The sequence below is a fragment of the Zootermopsis nevadensis genome, unplaced genomic scaffold, assembly GCF_977971745.1.
Source record: "Zootermopsis nevadensis isolate Lab colony 2312 unplaced genomic scaffold, Znev_1.0 Znev_ptg000020l, whole genome shotgun sequence".
Taxonomy (NCBI): Eukaryota; Metazoa; Arthropoda; class Insecta; order Blattodea; family Termopsidae; genus Zootermopsis; species Zootermopsis nevadensis.
This window is the reverse complement of record NW_028259152.1, coordinates 3,207,177-3,233,211: the sequence shown is the minus strand read 5'-3', so window position 1 is coordinate 3,233,211 and position 26,035 is coordinate 3,207,177. Positions and strand designations below refer to the sequence as shown.

Below are 26,035 nucleotides of genomic sequence, written 5' to 3'. Positions count from 1 at the left end.
GCACATGAGAAGCGTACATGGTGGACGTTATTAATTCCATGAAAAATTATGATGACGTTCAGTACTTAGTTAAAATTTATGGTCAAAATGCTGATAATCTTAGTATGCTACATAGGGTTTATGACAACATTCTTTCAAAAGTACCTTCTGACTTCAGAGACCTCCTAACCAGAGTAACTCAATAGAGAAACATGGACGGAGGAACGCACTTCCCAAGGCCAAGTTTAAGAGTTTTAAGGTGAAGGGCTGTATCATTCGGAATTAAAATATTGACATTTTGAGAACTATTGGAAGAAGGTAGAATATAGGTTGACCCACATAAATAAATAAGATTCCTTCGTGTTCTTCAAAATGTCTGAGAAACGACAGCTGCTTATTCGTGTCGTGCTGTTAAAGAACTCCAGGTGTTTTTTTCATGTACAATAGCTTCATATTTTTGCCTACCATAAAACATGTACTCAAAATATGATACAATTTTATGTTTTTAATAAGGAACCGATAAGAATTTGCAAATTGAGTGTGTGTGGACTGGACTAATCTGGCTAAGAATAATAACCGGTGGTGGGTTTGTATAAACACGGCAATGATATTTCGGTTCTTTAAAACCCAGGAATTTCTTGACTAGCTGACCGTACTTGTAGGGCTCTGTTCCATGCAGTTGCATTGCCAAGTAACTTATATCTTGGGATGGCTAAAAGAAAGAAGTAACATTTTGAATGTTTCTAAATGTTGAATTTATGTCCTTATATCTCATTGGCCTTGATATTTTGATTTAGATGTGAATCTGTTATTGAATATTTAAATGTATTAATTGAAACGTTAATCACAATACAGACCATATAATGATATATTACTTTCCGTATTTTAATAAATATATTTCAACATATCAAAAAATGTGTCAAGTTAAAGTTGCGGATCTTCAAGGGGCGTGTTGCAAGATGAGTCGATTTTGAGAAAATTTATGAAGGTCAGTTTCAGGTTTTCGTTAATTATTTCTGTCAGATAAGGAACAATAGTTAAGTCGGCGAGCAACAATTTGTCTAAACTGAGAATAACTTTTATCGAAATTAGTTGAGAAGACTTGGAGATGGAATAATCTGACAGCAAAATAAATCCATAATTTCGCCATTATGAGCCTAGTATACGCACTTTGTACAAGAACCTATAATAACTTAAAAGTTAAATATTTTGTTTTCTATTAAACTACTTTATTTTATTTAGCACCATATTTTACAGGCACAACATTTTCGGTTACATAGTACAATGTTATTTATTGCATGCAACAAATTCTAATACTGTTCGCTTTTATATTTTAAATAAATTTATCAGTCTAACAACACTCTTAAAATACAAGTAGTCCGTTATTTTTTGTGAAAATATTTTTATTTGCATCTACTAACTAATTTTTAAATCACAACTTTATATTGACGTATTACAACACGCTCATAACACATACACGCTTGTGGAAACACTCTGAACATTTTAATACCGACTACAGCAGGATACAGAAACCTAACTCCTTTTCACGTTTTTGTGTTATAAATGTAGTATTCTGTAATCATTTCGAATTGACATTTTCATAATCAGGATGTTATATTATTATTATTACTATTCCATTTATTCACCATTTTACAGGATATTTACTTCTATTTACCTGAGACAAACTTGCCCCTGAGGTAGATAGTGCAGCAGCTATTTCTTAAATACATTTTATTTATAATAATAATAATAATAATTACATGGTAAATGTTAGTGTTCCGTTAAGCCCTTTTTAGGTGATCGGCAAATATGTATACCACCTGATTTTACATACATAACTATATGTCACTCATCTCGTTCGTTTATGGATTCCATTTAGTTGTAAAAATTAAGTGAAGAATCCATCCGTAAGATCACTAGAGAAATTATTAACTCTACACACCTATATTATGAGCAAATTTAGCACAAAAATTTAAAATAAAATGAAAATGACTGACCGAAATTTTGTAAGATTTAGGAAGGCTCTGTGCGTCCTTACAGGCCCCGCTTAAAAGAAGTAAGTACATCATATCCAGGGGTTGTTTACCATATCCTGCATTTTTCCCGTTCGGGATTCATCAGCGAACCTTTCGGACATTTCCAGACCTTAGAAAACTCGGGAGAGTTTGAAAGAACCCCCAGCACCCTGATGTGGTTTGGGGAGTGTTCATCATCCATGCTCCAGTGAAGAGATTCTTTGGTCCAGTTCTCACACCACACCTGCATGAAGAACAAACAAACGCAAAAATTCTATTTTCCATTATTTTCGCTTCAAAAGAAATGACAAATTTTACTTAACCTGTTGACGCCACTTTTGCCATAATATTCAAGTACTTTAATTTCATTATAAAATCATATAAATGTTTGAAGCTGTGAAGAATGCAAATATAGAATGAAGGATATGATGTTAATCAAAGGAAAGAATTGCTCCCGCGACTGATTCACACTATAAACCCAAACTGTTTCACTCACGTTAGCGAAGGATAGAAAGAACAGTTGCTCGTCGGAAAAAGCTTCTAGGCCTGGCATCTTTGGTTCAGGCCCGTTTCTTTCTCGAAATCTCTGATAAGCCCTCAGGGACTCACGGAGCCCGCCATTGTCAGCGATATTCTCTCCTAGAGTCAGACGCCCATTTACCTGTGCGCAGGACAGTCGAAAGTTGGATTTATCGCTCACAAAGACAAACATGAAAAGGGTGCGTTTTATTTATGCATGGCACATATGTGCAATCGCCTAAATTATCGCATTGAAACAAAAGCTGTTAAAAGGACTCTGTATATTTCAAACTGTGCTTCCAAAATTATTCTTAAGGTCTCAGGAAGGCTAAAATAATCGTCACAACAGTCTTGCTTTAGTGCGTCCCGAAGGTCCTCACCCAGCCGTCAATCTCCTTCAGCCGGTAGCTACTGTACTGCTCTATAAAACAGGCCGTCCTGTTCACGTATTCCTCGACGGTCGCGTTCGTCCACCACTGCCGCATATTTCCATCTCTGTCATACTGCCTGCCTGTAACGATAAGTAAATTGTGTTTGATCACACAAACTGGTTCCCACAGTTGAGAACAAATCTCATCGCTTTTAACAACAACAGCAAAGTTCAGAACTCCATACAGGAATGTCCTCCTGGAAAAGCTGATAGTTGCTCAGCTAGTAAAAAATGCCCCGTTTCTCATGTAACCAGAATGGTCATTAGTGTGTTCGCAGAAGCCTGTCATTGTACACTATTTTGAGAGATTTTAATCCACTATACCACTTCACAACTAATTTACTTAAGGGTCATTTCAATAGTGTCCTTCACTCTGCACTAAGGTATCCCATGTAGTGTTTTTACTTCTTTTTTTTCGACTAAAATAGATGAATTTCTTGTCTATTCCGTGCCTTCTGCATGCCAATCCCACCCTTATTTATCTTATTTATCTGTTTTTGTGAAAAGTACAAATTATGAGGCTCGTTTTTCTGTTATATTCTGCTGTTATTTTCTGTCCCCTAGATCCAAATATTCTTCAAATCGCTCTGTTCTCAAAAACTCAACTATGCACTTCATATACATGTATGTAGAGCTTCGGCCATAGAAACATATAGGAAATTCTATACTGATTTCTTATTATATTACTTATTCTTTGAGGCAGCATATGGGAACATAAAAGATTCTGAACAGAATGTTAATAAGAATTCCCCTAATACACCGTGTCCAACTTAACGTGGAACCGAACAGAAATATCCGTCTAATACTAGAAGGTGGGTCCCGAGTTACGTGGAACTCTGTGTATAACCGTTTCAGTGAATTTGATCATAAAGGCGAAACATATGCTGAAACCTTGTCTCATGTTTGGTGCTGTCCTCTTACCTCACCTGAGTTATCGAATCCGTGTGTCAGTTCATGCCCTAGTATTGTTCCTATGGCTCCGTAATTCAGCGCCCTGAAAGAGAAAATTAAATAAAATTCGGGAAATACAATGCTATAATCCTTGTAATTTTATAAAAATGTGTTATTTAGCCAAAGTTATTTTATTATTATGCATCGAATGTTTTACAGTATTGCTAATATGTAGACGTTCTTTGTTAATTACTATTCAAAATGACTGCTCGACGTGACCTGCGTTTAGTACTTACTCGAGTCCCAGTTCGTAAAACGGAAACTGCAGAATTCCAGAGGGCACGGCTGTTTTCCAGAATGCATGAAACAAATTTAGTCGTTATCTTAAAAAAGTAATCAGTCAAAACAGCTGAGTGCAGAAACGGGTGATCTACTTGTCATAGAGCAAAATAAACTTCAGAACTCATTTAATAGGTAGTTAAGTTCGGCTATAATTGTTTATAGACGTATGTAGCCAAGTATATGTCGGCATAAATACTTAATAGAGGTTCATTGACACGGCATTCTACCTACAACCTCAGCTTATTTCGTTAAATTTTCCAATGTCCTAGAATTTGTACTGATGATATTTTTGTTTGTCACAAAGGAAGATTAATATGAGGCTTGGAGGCTTGTTAAATGTCCCTATTTAGGCCTACAACAAGTGTTCAAAAGTATTTGTTTATCTGGTTCTTTCAATTCACGAATCTTCTTGATCAACAAATTATATGAGGTACAAAAAGGAGTTAATTCCAAATTCTAGGTCGTGTTCACAGCATTCTAAATGTTAATTCACGATGAGAATACCCCTACAGAAGACACAGCTTTGACAAGTGTTCTTTATTACGAGACTTTCACCATAAGAAACCCATTGGCTTTCACCTATTTCTGAGAATACTGTTTCTCCAATTACACGTGTTCCGTTTTACATACAGATTTTTTCTTCTTCTATGGCGCGATAGCCCGAATTCGTGCCTTGGCCTCCTTTAAGTGACGCTTCGAAATTCGCCTAACTAGAGATTCCCTTTTCCAGTTTCTCACTTCTAAGATCTCCCTGCTGTCTATTTCCAATGCATTAACTCATCTGTTCCTTGGTTTATCTACAGGCCTTTTCCCAATAAAGTTACTTTCCAGAATCCCTTTCGGTATGTGTTTTCCATCCAGACATGACTTGCCCATTGTAGTCTTTTTAATTTCATAATATTTTATATACTTGGCTCGTAAATTTGCTTATATAACTCATCGTTACATATAATTCTCCACGTTTCATATACACCTGGTTCTCCTATAATTTCCATACACTGGATACCATACTTTTAGCGTTCTTGTGAGCTCACAAATCTGCATTCTAAAAGGCAGTAACTAATTAGCATCTGTGTATGAGGCGATTTTTCTACTTACTGATTGCATTGGCTTGGAAAGTGTGAAAGGCGTTGACATCTGTAGGATCCGTAACCCAACTGGAACAAGAGAGGCACAAGGAAAATTGAAAGTTTCCGACGATAGTGCGTTATGTTGTATAAAATTGTTTCTTCATTTGCCACCTCCCCTTCGTTTAAAAGCGGGGAGGACAGAAGACCTACCTGTTGGGCCTCCTGTTTGAGAATTTTCGAATTGAAAACCTGGAGACAATGACAGCTGTAGCCAGGTTTGTTACATTGAGCATGCATTTTCTAGTTTGGAGACACCTGTCTTCTGGGATTTCGCATCGTGCAGCCTGTTAGATAGCGACCGACATTTCAGAGATGACCCAAATTTTACTTTTTGCGGCAGGCATATACTTACTGCTCTCATGATGGAGGCAGTAAGTACCTCTGGAACGTCGGGTAGTACCTACCAGGATCTTACGGCGTGACATCCCACAAGACAGCCATCTCCTTCCTGACATCAACTTACACTCATTGGATAAACTTCATTCTCTGAACGTACCTGTCCTCGTCATTTGGTTTCCTAAGGCTCTGGAGCATTGTCGTTGTGAACAGCCCAACGGTTCTGACCAGGTTGGACATGTAGGCAGTTTCATTCACTTCTACCTAGAAAAACAATAAGGTCGGAGAAACCCAAGAAACATTATACGTGACTCGAAGTTTTCAAGCAATCAAGATGTAGATTACAGATTTCTGGATTGTAATGCCTTGTAACTTTGTAGGTGATTACCAACATTTAGGCGAACGACACACATACCATTATGTAAGCTATATCATCTGCATAAATCATTGTTAAACACTACCTAAATGATAAAGGAGTAAATGGATAATAATTGAAATGCAAATGAACTTATCGGAATTGTATCATTAAATGTAAATATAATAACTCCAATAAAATGAACACGCCAAAGACGCTACAGATGTCTCTACAGTTTTCAGAACAGTTGCGGAGGAAAATATTTGGACCTAACTGGGAGAAGGTGATAGGAGGCTGGAAAAAATTGCATGGTGAAGAACTTAATAATTGCTGTGAGGATAATTAGTTCAAGGAAAACAGAGATTACAGTCTTCTGGGATATGGCGATGTGAAGGCTTGTGATAGAGGGAGTAAGCACGTCTAAAACGTCGGTTATTTTGTACCAGACTACACAGCGCAGCATCCGATAAGACAGTGATCTTCATACTCGACACCTTGAGAACCTGAAATATCGCAACGGGCACAGTTGAATAAAGAAGCAGCAGGTCTAACATGGGTATAGCTTACTCACCCCTTCATAGTATGTTTCCAACTCGTTCCTCTCCAAAAGCCACTCCGGATAACCGACGAAATGTTTAACTGCAGCCGCTTTGTCCAGAGTAGCCATTTTTGTGTCTTCATCCATCCAGTCCACAGAACGAACCAGAGACGAGAATGCCCACTGTATGTCGGCTAGCATATCCACCACCTTATTTCTTGTGGCGTTTAAGAACTTGGGATCTGCTATGAAGTAGCTGACAGCCATGCCCATCAGAGAGTTCACTACATTTGTGCAGAATGTAGATCTGAAACATGCAAAGCCACCCACTTCTTCAAATGAGACATCTAATTATAATTTTTCTTCTCTATATCTTTAACTTTAGTATATAATCCTTTGTTCTCATCTGTCAGTGAAATTCACCTTTGTCTACTAAATTGAAGTTTATATTTTTAATTAGCTTGAAAGTCTGAAAAGTAATAACATCTAGTGCTCTCGAAGGGGCTGATCAAATGTAATCATATAATCGATGAGGCATGATCTCACATGTTAATTAATTAAGTGATTATCGATTTGTTTAACTGCATTTATAACTACATAGATTATGTAGTGTCAAATAATAATTTGTAAATTAAAAACTGCAAAATATATGTAAGGAAGCAATCGATGGCTATTTAAGAGTGTGCTGTTGTATTAACATGGAGGATTTACTGAAATTCACGACAAGCCTTTCGACCTCCTGGATCTCTTGGAAACGACGAGGGGGTTCTATGTACTTCACATATTCTTTTTACAGTGTTACCTCCTGGTTTACTGAATGCTGTAGTTCTATTAATTTTATCTAAACGAAAACAATGTTCGTGGTTATCCTCATCGCAAAATTAGGAAATAAAATGTCAAGTTTCGCGTATTTGTTTAATTGTCGAAAAATATTTTACGTTTAGGCTATATAGTTTTTTCGTAAATGGACGCAAATTTGGTGCCTATTTGTACATTTAAAAACTTTAAATTGACTTCCATTTTCTCATACATGAAATATTGAAACTATTTGTTCGAAAAAAGTTACCGTAATAATAATTCAATTCAATTCAATTAATTTATTAGAGTGCTTGGCAACAGCCAAAAGAGGCCAATAACAGCCAAGCACTAAAAATAACAATACAAAAACAAACAAACAATAAACTAAATATATAAATGTACAATATAATAATGATAATATACCAATTCATTAATTTGTTACAAAATAATTAACAGTAAATGAGCTAAATAATATGCCTAAAAGTGAAACATTAAAATACAAAAAACAAACAAATAAACTAATTATATAAATGTACAAATAATTCAACTCATTTATAATAATAATAATAATCACTCAGAAAATATTTGGCCAACATCCCGGGCGAACACATCATCAGGGGACTTCAGAAAACTGCTACTGTTACTTGTACAAGAGAGCTTTAAATAATTAAGTTTGAGAGAAATTTGAACTTGCCCATAAATTTATAGAATCCAATGCATGTGATAGTATATACATATTATAAAAAATGTCTCTGAATGTGGAGGTAGGAACAATTTTTTGATTAAAAGAGGCCTATTGTTTGTAAAGATGTAGCTTATAAGGGAATAATATATAGTACTAATGCTGTAGAATGAAGGAATATAGGAAATTATTTGTATACAGCTATATGTGAACGAGAGCATATAACTAGTAAGTTATAAATGTTAATTCGAGGGGGGTGGGATGGTTTATAGTTGTAGAAAAGAAGTCTGCATCAACAGAATCTCAACATTAGAGACGTATATATTAGGCTCTGTTCCGCAAAGTCCTGGTGTTCGACGGACACGAGTCTTCTGTGTAGTGAACGTAACTCAATAAAGGAATGGACAAATGGAAAAAAGATGCACACGAGAGCCTACCTTGCCTCTGGGGCTCTGCCTCCCATAATTTTTTCGATGTAGTGTTCTTTCATTTCTCTCATGTCTCTGTTGGTTTGTGGAGCTAGTATGTGCACCACTTCCCACCACAGCGCTAGTTCTGAAAAACACACAAGTTGAGGAAAATTAACTATGGAGCAGAGCCCTTCTTCAGAAGGTGATAATTCCTCAGATATTCAAGAAATTATCCACCTTTTATGAAACCCGAAGTTTCAATATCATCTTCACAGGAGGCCATCACTGGTCCCTATCCCAAGCCAGCTCAAACCATTTCAAATTCTCACACCCGTTCGTTTAAGATCCAAAATGGTATTGTCTCTTCAGGCTATTCACTATCTTGGAACTTCTACAATAATAAGGCTATTATACATGGCTATTTAACTACATAATTTACAGTGAGAAATTTTCTGCAGTGTTGCCTGTCAGGCAACGGTGATTTTAAAATTAAATGCCTGCCAAACTAAAGGCCCTGTCACGATAAGTTGAAAAATGTCCTCTATGAATCAAACTAAAATGTTGATTCAAAATTAAATTTTCTAAAAATTTGTACATTTTGATCAAAACTTTACAGGGTCTCTCCCCCCTTAACAAAAATTCTCGCCATTCGATCTGCAAATCCATTTTTAATCATTCTTATTTTTCTATTGTGATGCAAAGGTAGATGGCACTGAGGTGATGTGCCGTATCTGCAGTTATCAAACAGCTTGAGGAGACAGTACTCACCGACAGTTTTACTGGGAGTTTCTGAAAGTAACTTGGCCAAAGACTTGAGATATTCTGCATTAGTCACTACGACCTTGTCTTCTCCTTCTAGGTCAAGGGTCACGTTTTCGATTCCTTCAAACATGAGTGTGAAATATTCCGTCCAATTCAACTGTAAAAAGAAAAGACTGAACTGAAGTTTCGTGAACATTCACAGAAGCAACTGGAGAAAATCTGTACAAGTTCCCATAACATGAAGATGGAACCAGAAGATGCTGGTCATGCCTATTTTATTCAAGTTTTGAGAAGAGAAAACCGAACAGTAACCGATGCTGATCTGAAATTATCATGTACTTTCGGAATGTAATATTTTCTTAATTTTATGATGTATATCAATACAATGCAGTTATACACAACAGAGAACAAGCAGATCACAAAGAAACATATTCGAAATTGTGCTTAGCCTCTGAAATCTTTTACTGTGTGTGAAAATGACACAGGAAATGAGAGGAGAGTGGTCATTGAGCAAAGGTCTGCGACGTATGAATTTAAATAAAAACAATTTTCACTGAGAAGGTTTCTTAAAGGAGAATTAAATTACAGATTCTCACGCAGTTGCATGGCATGCAGATTTGACCATGATTCTTGGAATAAGACTAGAAATATACCTTAAATTACCATGTCTTCCAATTGTGTTATTTATAGTCATGGCAAGAACAAATTCTCTTAGACTGTAATTGGGAGAAACAATTGCTGTCCATATGCCAGAGGTGAAGACACATAGTCTCATTAATTTTATTGCAACGTCAAATGATAATCATTACGAATATCAGCCTCACGTCACTAAACATTATTTTTAGAAATACAAACGTGTATACACAGGCCTTTAGAATTCTTGTTTGAGTTATTGAATGCTAAACTTCAATGAAATGTTTAATGCCTACTTCATAATCAATAACAGACTTGTCTACTGCCCCCTCCCCCAATTCGTCCTGGTACTACGGTCGAGTCACGCACGCAGATACCTCGGACGCGGAACCTCTGAGTTAATAGAGTGTATTTCAAGAACAGAAGTAACAGTCTAGCGTGCATGCTACGTACAGTCTGGTCATTCGGGAATGAGAATCTGCAAACCTTTGCGCCTGACCTGTAAGGTTCCATTGAGGTTTACATCGGTCCACTTTTGTAATTCCTCTACTGACATCTCAATTGCATCGGCGTCTGATACATCATTTTCATTAATAATCTGTAACAATCAGAAACCAGAGAAATGATTATTCTGACGTAATCTCTGCCTCCATTCAGGGGTCGAAGGCGCTCAATGTCAAATAACTTTGGATGATATCCATTTTATAAGGCTCTTATATAAGGAGAGAGAAAAATAGAATATTTACATTTGATCACATTTGTTTTAAATATTTTAGATTAGGTCAGTGATTTTCAATTTGTGGTTAGAATACGGGAAATATTTAAAGGATTCGCTTCGCAGTTCTTAACTCATTGTAGAAGTGCCATGAAAATACGTGACAGACACTCAAGCATAGAGAAACGTGAATTTGTGAATGTACATAAAATATAACGCATACAAATATCTTGTAAGAAATAATTGTTTTGTATCCGCGTTTACCTCCGTCCTTTTCCTTTGATGATTGCTAACAAACCACATACGAGATAACTCATAGGGCAGTTCATGTCACCGCTGTTTCGTTCCTATAAAGCCGTGTATGATTTCATGCATAAAACGACTGGAATGCACAATTTTTATTATCATGAAATAACACGAAAATATGTAACGAGTTTTTTTTAGTGTTCTGTCTGACGACAGGTCCATATGAACAGGATCCTTCCATCCTTTTCTCGGACTGGGACCTGTTCATATACGTTCTTGGCAGATGATCCAGAAGTGGTTTGCCATTGCCTTCTTCTGTGTGTATGGAGTAATTGTTGGGATGCCACGGAGAAATCGGGGAAGTCCCCGGAGGAAAACTCCGTGATGCCTAGACCACGGCCTTGCCCAACACAAATTATAAATCTGAACACCATCGGGAATTGAACCCGGGACCCCATGATTACAAGGCTATTGTTCTGACCGCTAGGCCACCGTAGCGGCATGTGAAGAGTACGAATTCATAAATGGGAGTTCTTTCACATTTTTCTTACTTCTGTTAACCTGTCGTCCATTTCCAGAATTCGTATGGCTGCCATTTTCACGGAAATATCGAAATCTTTGTCCAAGGACGCGGTGTTGTTCCACCTATGTATGTACGATATAGTCTGCGCCAGGTACTGCAAGAAGGCAGTAGAATATATGTCCTGGTCCTCTCCTCCGTCACTAACTTTTGCCCTTCTTCTTCTTTGTTTATCAATTCGCTTGTCTATGTCTCGGTACCTACAAAGATAAACAATATGTACTGTTGCACTCATCAACACCATTACAGCCTAAATGAGAAGGCGGATGCAAACGAGAGACGAAGAAAGTATTTACCCGGTGGCGCCATGTCACATATATGTTGTATGATTTACCTCGTAGTCTCAGTGTCCATGACGACCAAGCTCGCCGTGAACTTAGTTAATCTCGAAGATGACTGCCTTCTGGGTTGTTGCGGGTAGTCTGGTAGACGTTTTCCGACGTCTCAGAAGTGCTTGCTGCCTCCATCATCGAGATGATCGCGGCCGAAAAACTTTTACCAGACTACATGGCGCAGCAGCCTAGAAGACAGCCATCATCATACATGCCTCCGAAGAAACCTCAGATTTCAACTGGTTAGTCTCTTTTGTAGATATGGCCTTTCAACAAGAATGTGCGCAATCTGAAATTAACAGCACTATCTACGAATATCGATTAATACTCGTTAAAATGATTTATTTAATTCGATAGTATAATCGTACCCTGGTAGAGGCGATCTGATGTCGGGAGTTCCCAACGTCAGCCTCTGTACGGTCCGATTCGAGTTCTGCGGATATACCGACAATCCAACAAGCAGATCCTGGAAGATACGCCTCTTCGTCTTCACGGCTATTGGCACCCAGTTGAAAGGCTCATGCGTGGTTTCAGCGTTGAGGGGGGGACGAACCTGCATCCCGATATCCCTCAGGATCTGAAACATTGGCTCCAGGCCCTGCGAGTCTAGCTCGTCTGCAAAGAAGTCAAGGTAAGAGCGTACTCGTAAAAGTGGCAGAAGATGTCAAACGTTGGAACTCGATACCACGATACATGTGAGTTGTAGGGACTCTCTTCTTCGTCATTGAATATCCGACTGACAACGCCTGGCTGGCTGTAGCTGACTAACGAAGTATTTTATCTGCTCGGTTCTGCTGTGTTCCAGTAGGTGGGAGTACCATTTAACCATGGCAGTATGACAAAATACTTTTTGTTCATCGTGTTTGAAAGTTCGAAAACGGTTAACATGGCTATTGACTTTGAGCTTCTAGAGCCATATACATAAAATCAATTTAATCCAGGAACTCACTCCACTCCGTTAAAGTGGTTTAGTGATTTCTCAAACGCTCAGATAAACACACAGTAACAATAAATATAATGCTAACTCAAGCTTTATCTGCTACATATTTCACCTGTATTCATGCAGGATTTATGCATGATCCTGGCCTGTGTGACTGGAAGAGGTTCGCTCTCAGAACCATTCTTTTGCAAGTGATCTGAAAACAAAGACGTAGTATGTTATGAGTGTTTGTACATTGCATACATAATTTCACGTGTTTCTGTGCAAAAGAGACTTGCTCACTCATTCACTTCAACTCCTCTTTTCGGGCTGTTTTTATCTTGATTCTATAGCCCATCGGATCATGTTAAAAATGGACCTGTGAAGATGACTGTCTTCTGACACGTTGCACCGAGCAGTCTGGTAGAAATTCGACGACGTTTAAAAGGCACTCACTATCTAGACCAACAGGGCGATGAATGTCTTTTTATGATAGAGGCAGTTAGTACCTCTGAAACGTCGGCATTTTCTACAGACGTAGATAAACATTCCAGAAGACAACTTCATGCTTGTCGGAGTGAGAAACTGAAATCTTACTAACTTAAGAATTTTCTTGCTGGCGTACAACTCCGCTACGGCAATTATTTAGATACCATATTTTGGTCACCCCTTAACACGGAAGGAAACTGCCGTTTTTGTATGATGTGTAAATATTTGTGGACGTCAGTCAGACTGCGAGATGGACATGCAGGCCGACACATCGGGGGTTCAAGCACGAATGTTCCTATTGTTACACCGTTGCCGATTCGACCGCTCGAAGATCTCCCTGGACCCAAAATGTTTCCCACGTGTAGGCGTATCAGCTTTCAGAAATTGTTGCTACTCGCCTCGGATGCGCCTCATCATGTGGTGGGTGCGCTCCGTGAACCAATTGTGCTCGATGGCTGTGTCAGGCGTCGGGTGTTCGCCTGCCCAGTTACCGCACGTGAAGGTGTAAAAATCTTCGCATGGGTCCACGGTCCGGTCCATCGACTGCAACAGGCTGGCGGCTGCAGCAAGCACAAACCACTGTCTTTACATCGAAACAAAAATTACATGATAGGACTCTTCAAGCCTATCAAGTATAGGACTAACGAACTGTAAATTCTTGAAAGAAATACATTATTAAATTAATATTATGCCGTATTAAAGATATTTTAAGTAAAAACATAATAATAGGAACTGCGCTCGGTAGAGTGGTCTATAAAATACTATTTCGGCATTTTAAATGTTTGTTACGTAGACATTTTATGTTAAAATGAGTCTAATGAAATTTTCGTATATCTGACAAGGGCATTAACTAATGACATAAGTCTAAAATCTTACTTGCTTCAAATTTGTTAGAATAATGAGGACAAGATGCATTTGGGGCTAGGCATGTAGCACTATGGGAGAGATAAAATTTATATAACTGTCTACTACTTCAGTCGGAAAATCTGAATTGAAGAAATCACTTGTAAGGCCTAGTCACAGACGAGAGGAAAACATTACAGTTGTTCTTAAAGAAATAGGAAATGAGGGTGCTGACCGAATTTATCTGGCACAAGACTGGGGCCAGTGGCTGCCTCTTGTCGATTTCCTAACACAGAGTTTTTCTTAAATAGGTGAGTGGCTATTAGGACTCTGCCTAAGTGCTTACAATGCCAACAATTAAAACTTCTGGTTTGCCTGTAGGCGGTAAACCAGCATTCATCACGAAGTTCCACGTTTCTTAAAAGGCCTACCAAATGCTAATTACGGTCTCTACTGTTACGTTAATAACAATTCTATGAATTAATGTGAAGAGTCGTAATTTTCTTCCAGCTGAAGATTGTGTGATTCAATTCCAAATTACTGATTAATCCGATAACATGTTACACGCCAATTAGTCCCCTATTCAAGATATTCATAGCCGAATATCTTTGTCATCAGTTTCGCAACTTTTCATTGTATCACATTCTTATCACGCCCATTCGCCCCCTCGTTTAAACTGAAAACCGTCAGTACCTAATGCGTGGGTTTAGCACCTGGCACGAATGCAGGGCGAGACCCTGAAAAGAGTCGTTGAAATTCGTACAAAGCACTTTCTGACACCTTTTAAAATAAGGTTGAATTTTAAATTGTCTTCTATATTCACAGTTCTCTGCAGTGGCAACACGTAGCTGCCATGTTACAGAGGAATTAATAATAATGATTTTGTGTAATGGAAAATCTATAACGTGTTGTTAAATCGTTCTTTTGGAGAAAGGTGAAAAATCAGGACAGAAACCGTATCTGTTGTTCTCCGTTTTGGTCCACGGGGTCCAGAAATTAGGTTTTATGCCATCCGTCCCCATTCAGAATTCAGCTTACTAAACGTTGTAATTTTATAATTTAAACGACGGGCAAAGTCCCGAAGAACAATTTTACACATTGTAAATTTTCTCTTGCACAAGCTTATTGTTATTAGTAGTAGCCTATTTAATAAATACGCAGTTGTGTGAACTTATGTAACATAACATGTCAAATGAGACGGGACTTTCGTAGCCAGAATGGACCACTGCAATAACATAACAGAACACAATTTCAACAATCGTCATCACCCCCACTAATATTTGACGCATGGAATTTATTCTTGAGTGTCTTCATAATTTATGCCAGCATATGTAGTGGTACTCATTATTGCCATCTGTGTCTAGACACAAGTATATGTTACATGTGTGTGTTACACCGGGTGGTTCTTTTATATAACCTCACCTGACCTGACGCAATCAACGGAGTCACATATTCGAACAGCTGTTGGAAATCGGGAGTCTGAAAAAGAAATCAGGCAACTTATCGGCTGTGAGATTTGAGGTTTATACGGCGGTGAGGATGTTAATTTTTATCTCGGTTTTGACGCCGTTTAGACTCGTCGGTAGATACCAGCGTTTGGAAGAAAAACACTGTCACCATCTTCAGGGCTGAAGATGAAGGCAATGGTTCTCTGGTATGTACCGACGACTCTGCACAGCGCCAAAATCCAGAACAACATCAACCTGTCTTGTTACTCAAAACGACACAAGGCGCTGCACGGTAAAGCGAAATTTCACCAGCGTGCTAACACTACGTATAGGTACTGAGTAACTGAGAAAAATGGAAACCTCACTGAGGAGGTACGTCTGTCACAACTAGAACTCTTCACTTTTCATGTGCGGAAGCCTTCACGTACAATCCGGTCTTCAAGGGTACTCCATGTTTAACGTGTGGGTTAGATAGATAGTGACAGAAACATGACACGAGAAAAAGTCCCCACACACCACCACAAGACACTGTCTTACCCCCTAAATTAGGCATAACGACGCGTAGCTGAAACAACCCTGTAACAGCTTCTGAGACTATCGCACCACGAAGGTTACGTACCGCAGATTTCTGTCTTTTGGATTGTTGCACTGTGTAGTCTGGTAGATGTTTACCAACGTTTTCAGAGGTCATACTGCCTCCGTCATCAGGACGATGAATCGACATCTACCATACTACACAGCGCAACAACCCAGAACACAGAAATCTGCATACTCGCCGCTGTGAAAACCTCAAATCTTGCAGGTTACTTACTGTTGTAGCACATGACAGCCAGGGCGATGGTAAGAGCGATGCTAAGGACAAAAGCGACGATCAGTAAGATCAGCAGGCGACGCTCTGACGGCGGTCTTCTCTTGTAACTGCGTGACAAGAAATACATTTTGAGGGTGTTGGCGCTCATGGGCGACGACACAGTGCAATGCGCTTCGAAAACGCCGAAATTCCAGAAACGAAGATGACTGTCTTTTGGGAAGTTACACTGTGTACTCCAGAGCAATGAATCACTCTTCGTCCTGGTGATACAGGAAGTAAACTCCTCTGAAACGTCGATCAGTTTCTACCAGACTACACGAAGTAACATCCCAGAAGACAGGCATTGTCTCACTCATCGCCGTGAGAACCTGAAATATTACGCCGAAATTCCATTTATTTTGCGGCAGTGAAATATTTAACACGGTAAATATAAGAAATTTGCAGGATGCAGAAAAGTTAAATATTAAATTCTTATACTTGCTCTTATTTTGCCGCCTATGACATTGCATATAAGATAAAATTAAAGGTAAATAAGGAAGACAAACTGTCTGTTCTTTATTTACTGCACACTTCGAAATGTTACACGAAAATCGTATAAAGTAAACAGACGAGGTCAATAATTCCCTGCTTCATTTAACTAAAATAACGTGTCACACCTAATGTAACAAGAATGATACATACATTACTTTTGTTACTCTAATGTCAACCAATAGAGTGGAATTAACGAAGACAGTCGTGATCATGTCGTTGTGTCTCTTAAGTGCAATACATTATGGATACTCACAAGGCTCCTCTCGTTGACACACCGATAAACTCATTGTCGCTAAATGTCTCAGGAATGGACAACGTCGCAGACGTAACCCCTGAAAATTATAGAGTTATATTTCACGAGACGCTAAAATAACAGAATGATGTAGATCTGTGTTTCTCGTAGTGTGTTAAATCACTCGCATGACCAGAACTTCGGAAATTACGTTTAAAACTGCAGAATAGTGTAGTTTGGGAATGCCAAAATAAAATTTCACAAAATGAGCTATGTAGGATCCTAGCAGAAAGGCATCTGTGTTGGTTACACATGAAAATCTGAGAAATGTTTGCAGTTTCACTTAATCGCATCATTAATAACCTCATTAATACAAACCAGTCAAAATTTCATTAAGGAAGAAAGTATAAGGAGGTCAAATTCGAAGAATACGCTGTCATACAGTTAATAATTTTCTGTCTTCCCTCTGGAATCCAAGAACGTAAAGATTAAAATATATAGCGTTATAATGTGACTTCTTGTCTTGTATGAATGTGAAATTCGATCCATTCCGTCAAGAGAAGAACACAGATTGTGGGTGTTCTTTTTGTTTCCTGTTCTGTGTTGTTTGTTTATATCTATTAATTCCATTGTATTGAAATACATTTTAAGCAAGTCGTTTTCCGTATCTTGAGTTTCTATGTTGTGCTTATTGCTGTTAACTGTTTGCGTGTATTTGAAGAACCCCTTATATTAAATGTACTCTTATGTATTTACTCAGTACTGTATTAAATTTGGTAGACTTTGATTCACAATTTGTGTTTTTCCTTTCATACTGAATTATAATCCATGTAGGCCTTCATATTTAACAAATATTACTGGTAGTGTTCATGTACACCCCTGGTCAGACAGCTTCTTGAGCGTTAGATTAATAGTAGTCGTTTATCAAGAGGCAGTTGATTTATGTCAAGAGCTTTCAGTTCCTACTTTAAAGCAGGCGCTTTGGGATCCTCTACCTACGGGTTTTCTTTGTAAAGAACAATACTGTCTAAATTGATAACATGATAATTAGTCAACCAACCTCTATTACACACACTTTTAAGCTAAGTATGTTTGTGTTATTCGATTACAGAAAAGTCTTCTATTCCTATTCTGTTAGAGACATTGCATTGCACGTTATTAATATAGTACCAAAAAAAAACATTGGAAAAGATTTGGAGCTATAGATTTTATTGCGTTTTTTACGGGTTAAAAGAATAGGTTTGACACAATAATCTGAATATTTTTACCTTCGTTTCAATGAGTTATAAATAACTAAATAAACCAATAACTTATAGTCTATGATAAATAAAGGTAATTCTCTCGTCAATCTTGACAGAAATTATCTATAAAATTTCTTACTTTTAAACCACATAGACATTTCAGCTTATCTATTTATTTTGTGGTGTTTTGTCAGTTGCAGAAATTATAGACAAGTACATTCGATGTGTAAATGTACCATACTACTGCAGAGTACATTTTTAGCGTGGAGATAAAGATCCAGGCATTGTCAGAATTAGTCACTTGACGTGTAAACAAATTGAAAAACTGTAACTTTTATACATTTTTAAACTGAATGTTCTGTACTTGTAACTCACGTGATGGCGGTTGAGACGTTTTACTGCCAATGCTGAGCATCTCTGTGGTTGAGACACGTCACTGTTATCTCGTCATATTCATTACTGACCACTCTGTAGAGAGTGGTATAACCTGCGAGAGAAATGCAATTAATATAAGCAGCAGGGGCCCTGGATACCAGTGGCTGTCTTAAACGCTGCTGGAGTCGTTCAAGACTCCTATCACGGAATTATGTTTTATTTATAAACTTATCCGTGTTCAGTTTTCATTGTGTTGCTGTAGTATTTATAGTACTAATAATATTGACGTGCTTGACAACAGCAAGAAAGTTAATTATAAGAAAACACTAAAATGAGACGAAAAGCGTATGTACTGTACAATGAAACACTTTCTTGGTGAGCTGTATTTGCGTGCTTGTTGTATAATATAACACTCAAATCGTGTACAAGAAGACAGAAATTTGTCCATGTAAATATTCTCTTTGATTATTTATTCGAGAGTAAAAAAAAATGTACAAATGTAGCCTTGGTGACGCAAGCAAAGAAAGCTCTTTGTAATTTTATGTTTTGTAAAACAGAATTACGTGAGCTGCGCCTGCTCTGTATCATCAAAAACCCAAACTAAAGGCAAATATTTTCTTTCATGTTTCATATTTACGTATAAACTGTGCAGGGAATTCTGATCTTTAGGTCATAATCCAGTCATCGTCAGTAGAGTAAAGAAAACAATATTAGTGAAATACATAAAATAATTAATTTTATACGGTCAACGTAACTATGTATTTTAAGACGTAAATTATGAAGTCTGAACATTATTGCTTTATGCCCAAGCAACATACTATTTAATACGTAGCATACCTAAGACACACTTACGAATTTGTTCCATATATTAATAAAACATAGCTCACCAGTTGACAATTCAAGCGTCTAATGATAAACGGAAATATAAACAAAACGATAAATTTACAATAGTAAAGTCGAGCTCCTTAAAACAAAGAATCCAACCTGATATTTAGCACACGCAACATATTTTTCACATTCGACACAGTAACATGTAATATTGTATGCCAAGCACAGTAAATTTAAAAACACATGTACACATATAAAGTGAAAATATATTTTTTAAAATTTTGGATAATTACATGTTACGTAATTTTAGAATTTCCATTGGAGTCTGAAAGACGCACTGCTTTGAAATTGCTTTACTTTAACTGAACTGCATAGAACGTCATGAAATATAAAGACGATGTAAAGTATTAGAATTTAATACAAAAATACTCATTCAGTTGTGATGACCTAAATATGTCCAGTTATGTCAAAGAAGGTTTTATGGACATATAGAATAAAGCGAGAGCAATTAGTGAATGAAAAATCTCGTTTTACTTCCCACAGTAATAATTCATAGAGCTTGGTAACGCCACGCCTAGCATGTCAGTCTGATTGCTACAAAAGCAGAAATATATATTTTCTCGCCTCTTGTATTGATTTTCCTTCGAATCTCAAGTTGCTGAACACCGTGTTGAGGTATGTGTTTATAAAGCAGTCTGTTACGGAAAGCCCCAGTTTAGTGTTAATAAAATTAATAGGTTTTCTGCAAGTGTCGGGCTTGATTTTTGGCTATATGCCGGCTTTCTTGACTGAAAGATTTTCTAGACCCAGAAGGTTGATTGTGGATACGATGCAACCATTTGAATCAATGCCCCTTCCAATTAATCACTTACAGGGATTTCGACTTGTATAATTGTGGAGTTGGAAAAGTATAGTTAAATAAACTGACAACCAAGACCGCCTGTTAGGTAATTCATGGTTATTTATTCCAATAACGCGTAACAGTGTTATAGCTTCTTTTCGTGACTCGACTAAAAACAAGATCAGATATACGTTCCAACCTTTAATATTAGACCAAGTTCAATGTTTTAGTGGCATGGACATTCAGATCATGCAACACGTGTTTGTGAACAAACGACAGTCAAATAATATTTGATGTATGGTATCAGTGTTAACTTCTTGCTTCAACTGAACTTCAGGAATAAGGTGATTGCATTATCTCGTGAAAAATATTGCCTTTCAAATCTTACTTTTAAATATCCATTCTTTAATATAGTATTATACTGTCAGTTGTACATTCAATTTGTTGGACTGATTCTGTCAGACATTTTACTCAAAACTACGCCAGGAGGAGAACTCATGTCCAGCTGGTATTGCTATTAAAGTTCTTCCATTCTTCCTGTTGTCGGAACTATTGAAAAAAACATGAAGATGTATGTCTTCTGGGTCGTTACATCGAGAAGTCTGGTTGAAGTATGATTAACGTTTGCCGACGTTTCAGATGTAACAACCCAGAGGACAGCTATCTTTTTACTCGCCATCGTGAGAACCTCAAATCTCACTATTCACAAACATATTTGTGAGTCTTGAGCTATTTAAATAAATACTAGTAAAGAGTGTAACTTTTTATATTATATTTATATTAGTACTTTGCAATATATTAATGGATTAATAGATTGTTATTTCAGTTTTAAAGTAATTGTATTGTATGATTTGAGGTTTTTCACAGCGGTGAGCATGAATTATACGGTGTTATGTGGAGAAATCGAATAAAAGTACGAAATATCTGTCAGCAAACAGGTTTCCGGCCAAAGTAACAACTTTTGTCATGAATTAATTTATTGAAAATCCCAAATATTTTCTTCGTTCTTGTTATTTGCTGTAAGTTCTTGATGCTCGTCGGTTTCATTTCCCCCCCCCAATCCCTCGCAGAGTTCAATTTCGCAGTGTTACCAAAACGTGTACGACACAGCTAAAAAGTGTATGAACTTTTTGAACGACTAGACAGACATTAGTGAGGCACGGGGCCATTAGAATACTAGCAGCCCAAATACGTATAGCTTTTTCCTGGGTATTGTTACGTGTTTTGTAACACATTCTTCCAAAACAAACTTAAAAAAAAGTCGAAGAACTTTCATAAAATATGAAGAAAATTACTTGTGCTTTGCCAAGCGGAAAAACTAACCAAGTCAACAAACAGGACGTTAATGTCTGTTGGAAATGTTTACATGACCTTGTGAATGACAAACATACATTGCAGCGAAGGAAAAAATGAAGAATAATACTTCAGTCGCTCTGTGGTGTCGTGATCACTTGTGAGGAAATTGTGTAATACAGGGAACATCGGCGACAGTCAGGTTCTAGATGACTTTTAGAGTTTCGGATTAAGGCTTAGAACTTATCGCCGACCTCAGCGTGAAAATTTTCCTAACACCTGGAGCACCTTCAGCATTATTACACAATAAACCGTTACTCTGTTGCCGGAAATATCGATTAGCGCCTTTTATCTCCGTCAGAGTTTTTTTTATAATGATTCTTATCTTACGTTCTCCATATAAAAACATAAATTGATTAAACGAAATGGGTCAACAGCTTTTATAGGACGAATGGCAGTAATAGAACATGCGAGGCGCTGAGAAAGTTTACTACGCTTTCATTGATAAACACATTAAAACACGTTCCGTGAAGTTTAATGTTTTGTATTTGCGACAAGACAGTCTTCAGAGTTATTGAAGAAGAACGAAATTGGACTACAACCGTCACGTTGATGGGCACTGCATTATTATTAATAAAATTAAATTACGCTTAAGGTACTTAAGTCACTTGACGATATTGCTTCAGATATAAATGCCATATACTGTAGAAGGTGATGAGAATATTATCATGTCTATCAGTAGATAAGGATTTAGGTGGAGGCTGTCATGGCTGCTTGAATATTATCCCAGCATGAGCATGGTAACCTGAGTAAAACTACGAATATATTGTGAAGATAACCGGGAACCTACCAAAGATTAAAAATTCGTTATCCTGAACACAAGACAGGAGCGTTACTGCTTTGTCATTCCGATCGATAGATATGTACAGAGTGAGATTATGACAGTCAAGAATTATAGACTCTATAAGAATAACAGGTACTTCGAAAACATGTTTTGTTTATTGCATGTTTTATATTCCGATGGACACATTACGAACATGGATTGTTGGCGGTGGGGGTGGGGTTAAGAAGGGGTTCAGTCATCCATAATGTCAGACTCGAAATATAATACGAACAAACGTCCTGCTACTTCACAAAAAATAGAGCTACAGCACTTTCATTTCGATGTTCATTTATTCATGTTATGTTTAACCTAAAGATCACTGATTCTTTCTCTCTCTTATTGGTCATTATAAAAAAAAAATAGTGTCAGGACATTCATAATAATTATGCGGACAGAGAGATAGTTTCCCCCCGTAAATGTAGGTTACCTAAAATTATACTGAATAAGCAGTCACAAACTACCCACACGGTTAGGTTTTTGAGGTTATAATTTTGGCGGGGGGGGGGGGACTAAGAACCACATACGAGTTCTTTGAAACGACTAAAGTAATTGGACGTCATGTTTGGAACCTGGAATATCGGATGTCTTGTAGGTCAGTAATGACTAAAAAATTTAGTTGCAGATCTAATTATAACATTGAAATGAAGCATAAGTGAGAACGACACGCAAACCACCCAGGCGGCTTACTAACTTGGTATGCCCCGTGTTCGATCCCGAAAGTTGTCACTAATGTGGCTAATGGGCCTATAATCATCTAAATCACCTAAACACGTGAGTATAACCAACTCCCGAAACGTCGTGTAGCCTGGGATTACCTCAGAGTGGACAATGCTCAACACAGTCGTGTACTTCTGCAATAAACCGACCATTGTCACAGACCTTAAGAGAAGCAACAAATACGCTCGGATCGCCCTGACGTTCTATTGATTATTATATTAGCTTTGAGTTTGAAGTGTCTCGGGTTAGAAACCTAATTGTATAAACATTTTTATTTCATGCTCTCCTTTTTAACATTATCATCGGTTCTTACGAATTAGCGGTTGTGGTGTGTTCCAACTCAGAATTACTTCTTAAATTATGAATCTGTGTAGATATTTGTCAGGACTCGACTCTTTAGATTGGTGATCAGCCCGCAAGATCTACCTACACAGGACAGTACAACATAGAAAGACAAGGACATACATACATGCCTTGAGCGGGATTCCAACCCATGATATCCGAGCGGCAAAAGTCCACGCCCCAGACCACGAGGACACTGAGATCGGAGAAAATAATGCATACACAAACGAGGAACTTACCAATAATTGTACTTCCCTCTGTTTCTTGCAACATTTGTACCTACATTTCTTCGAACGCGTGTTCCCTTTTGTCCTCCGACGGCTACTGTAGAAAACCTATGCTGGTATTAGTGACGTTCCATACTATTAACGTGAGTGCGCCAGCGTCCCTAGCAACAGGAAAATATTATTCTAGTCGCTATGCAGCGTGTGGGGGCACTTGATCTTTATCTGTCTTGATATGACAAAGTGACAGACAGGTACTTTTACGTTATTGACCCTATAAATTGGTGGAGAAATTAATCTAATAGATTTTGAAATTGTTATTGAGGCTACTAAGGTGAGTCATTCACAGAGGAAACCAATTCCATGAAATCGGTTACATAAAATTGGAAAGTGGCGATGTCATCGAAAAATGTCGTCTATAGTATTTTGTAATTCAACTAGCAAAGAGGATGAATTTTGTTGTAAAGTGAAAATGTATTGAGATGACCATTTGCCTGTTTTAACAATTGCAGAGATATACTTCGTCATTTAAGATGGTTGTCTACCGGGATGTTGCGCAGTGATGATGGACTCAGCTAAGTATCCTTGGTTAAAAAAGTACGCTTCGTATGTGAATGTTCCATCCTAGTGCGTTGTTGGGACCAGTGGTGGATTTCAATCATACTATTTCCTTTTCTTGCTTGTCAAGTTACTGGAAAATGATTTCTTATTGTGCCAGTCTGGTAATTTATCAAATAAATTGGGTCAGTATGGATTGCTTGACCAATTTTGTTGTTTATACCTCGCATAATAATATACCATAGGTAAATGTCATTCATAACTGGAAAATTGGAAGAAGATTGAAGGTTATGCAATATTGCACCAGGGGTTTAAGTACATAATTTTTTTGGGGGTAATTTACTAAAATTTGGTTACTATTTTAGCCAGCTATGAATGGTCCTCTTCACAGTATCAGAGATTCAAATTATAGCTAGTGAAATGCAGGGAACAGCTAAATTGAACTTTTAATATACTTTTTCCGTGTGAGGAGAAATTAATTTATTCCATATCGTTACTGCACTGAATCTTTTTTCTGTTTCTCACAATGTTTTTTTTTTATTTTTGTGAGTAACCCAAGTAAAATTGTGTGAGTTACCTTAAAAGAATTTATATAATTTCCCTCACAGCGACTGCAGCCAGATTTCTGCCAAACGAACCTTGTATCCCTCTTTTTGTGAGGCTTCGCAACTCCTTGGAACAGGAGTTAACCCGTCCCTAGATTTCTACCTACGATCTGGATTCGGACCCACTATTCCGCCATCCAAATGATCAGGACTCCACTCCTTAGGCCTAGTGGCCATTGAGAAGAATATGGTTTTGTCTTCCTACATAAAACCCAAAAAGGCACCATATAAAGGTACTTTCAGGTTGACTGGGGAAATACATTGGTTTGATGAAGAATGCGACTCTTTGCGAATGCGAAGATTTGCAGTGAAGCTTAAAAAATACTGAACTACGTCACCTGTTATACATACTAGTATACAGGAGGTGGCTGAGACATTAACTATACTGATTTAGGTGTTTTGTGGTTTTGTCGTCCCTTTCCCCCGAATGGAGTTTTGTGATAGAAGTCAGATTCGACGCAGAATAACTGCTACAGTTGATTTTGTCGTTTATAGACATCTTTCCCAGTAAATATAACGTAACTTACGGATTGGGAAAATATTTCCATTTTCCTTATGGAGGAAGTCATGGCTATTGTGGCAAACTTTGTATAACATATTTGAAAATCTGTTAGTCGCTCAGGTGGTGCATAATTTACCCGCCTCTTAAGAACCTCGAAGTGTTCACAAGAGCACACAATTTTGCCTTATTATTCGCTGGTTTAATCCAGTCCACAAGGTCACATCCTATTCCTTTAAGACCCATTTTAACACTATTCATACACACACACACACACACACACACACACACAGGTCTCTCCAGTAGTCTTTTCATTTTAGTTTTCAGACCAAAATATTGCATGTATTTGTGATCTCCCAAGCGGGGTCTGCATGTCCCGTCGATCTCAAACTTATTGCTAATAGTATTATATAAAAGTTGCAACCTGTGAAGCTTCTCGTATGCCAAATATTACAAACAAAAGGAGCGATACTTCAATTGCGTGCTTTGTGTACCATTAAAGGTTAGGTGCATTGTGACGTAATGACGTGGTACTCACAAATGCGCTGCTAAGCTGACCGTTCACCCTCGTTTTCAGAGAGCCGTGCCACATCTGCAAGCACTGAACGCCCTGCATAGCTTCATATTGCACACCCAACCCAACCAATCGATATGCGAGATTAT

General features: G+C 37.7%; 1 protein-coding gene across 4 annotated transcripts; it reads right to left on the bottom strand.

The window, feature by feature from the left end:
* Positions 1 to 1,184: 1,184 nt before the first annotated feature.
* Nep5 (M13 family metallopeptidase neprilysin 5) lies at positions 1,185 to 25,960 on the bottom strand. 4 transcript variants are annotated; one of them, XM_022057837.2, is made up of 21 exons: positions 25,911 to 25,960; positions 23,726 to 23,874; positions 18,583 to 18,694; positions 16,988 to 17,066; positions 16,204 to 16,310; positions 15,367 to 15,423; positions 13,500 to 13,661; positions 12,746 to 12,829; positions 12,062 to 12,308; positions 11,333 to 11,561; positions 10,320 to 10,418; positions 9,194 to 9,344; positions 8,453 to 8,570; positions 6,569 to 6,842; positions 5,803 to 5,906; positions 5,275 to 5,333; positions 4,131 to 4,179; positions 3,870 to 3,937; positions 2,894 to 3,024; positions 2,491 to 2,655; positions 1,185 to 2,238 (listed from the first exon to the last, which is right to left on the bottom strand). In XM_022057837.2, the coding sequence occupies exons 3-21, from the start codon at positions 18,620 to 18,622 to the stop codon at positions 2,062 to 2,064; spliced, it is 2,400 nt and encodes a 799-aa protein (XP_021913529.1). In that variant the 5' UTR covers positions 18,623 to 18,694; positions 23,726 to 23,874; positions 25,911 to 25,960; the 3' UTR covers positions 1,185 to 2,061. The 4 variants fall into 4 exon arrangements, 3 of the variants coding, with proteins under 3 accessions (XP_021913529.1, XP_087208193.1, XP_021913530.1); XM_087352067.1 differs by having other exon boundaries at positions 23,770 to 23,874; XM_022057838.2 differs by lacking the exon at positions 23,726 to 23,874 and having other exon boundaries at positions 25,911 to 25,958.
* Positions 25,961 to 26,035: the final 75 nt, after the last annotated feature.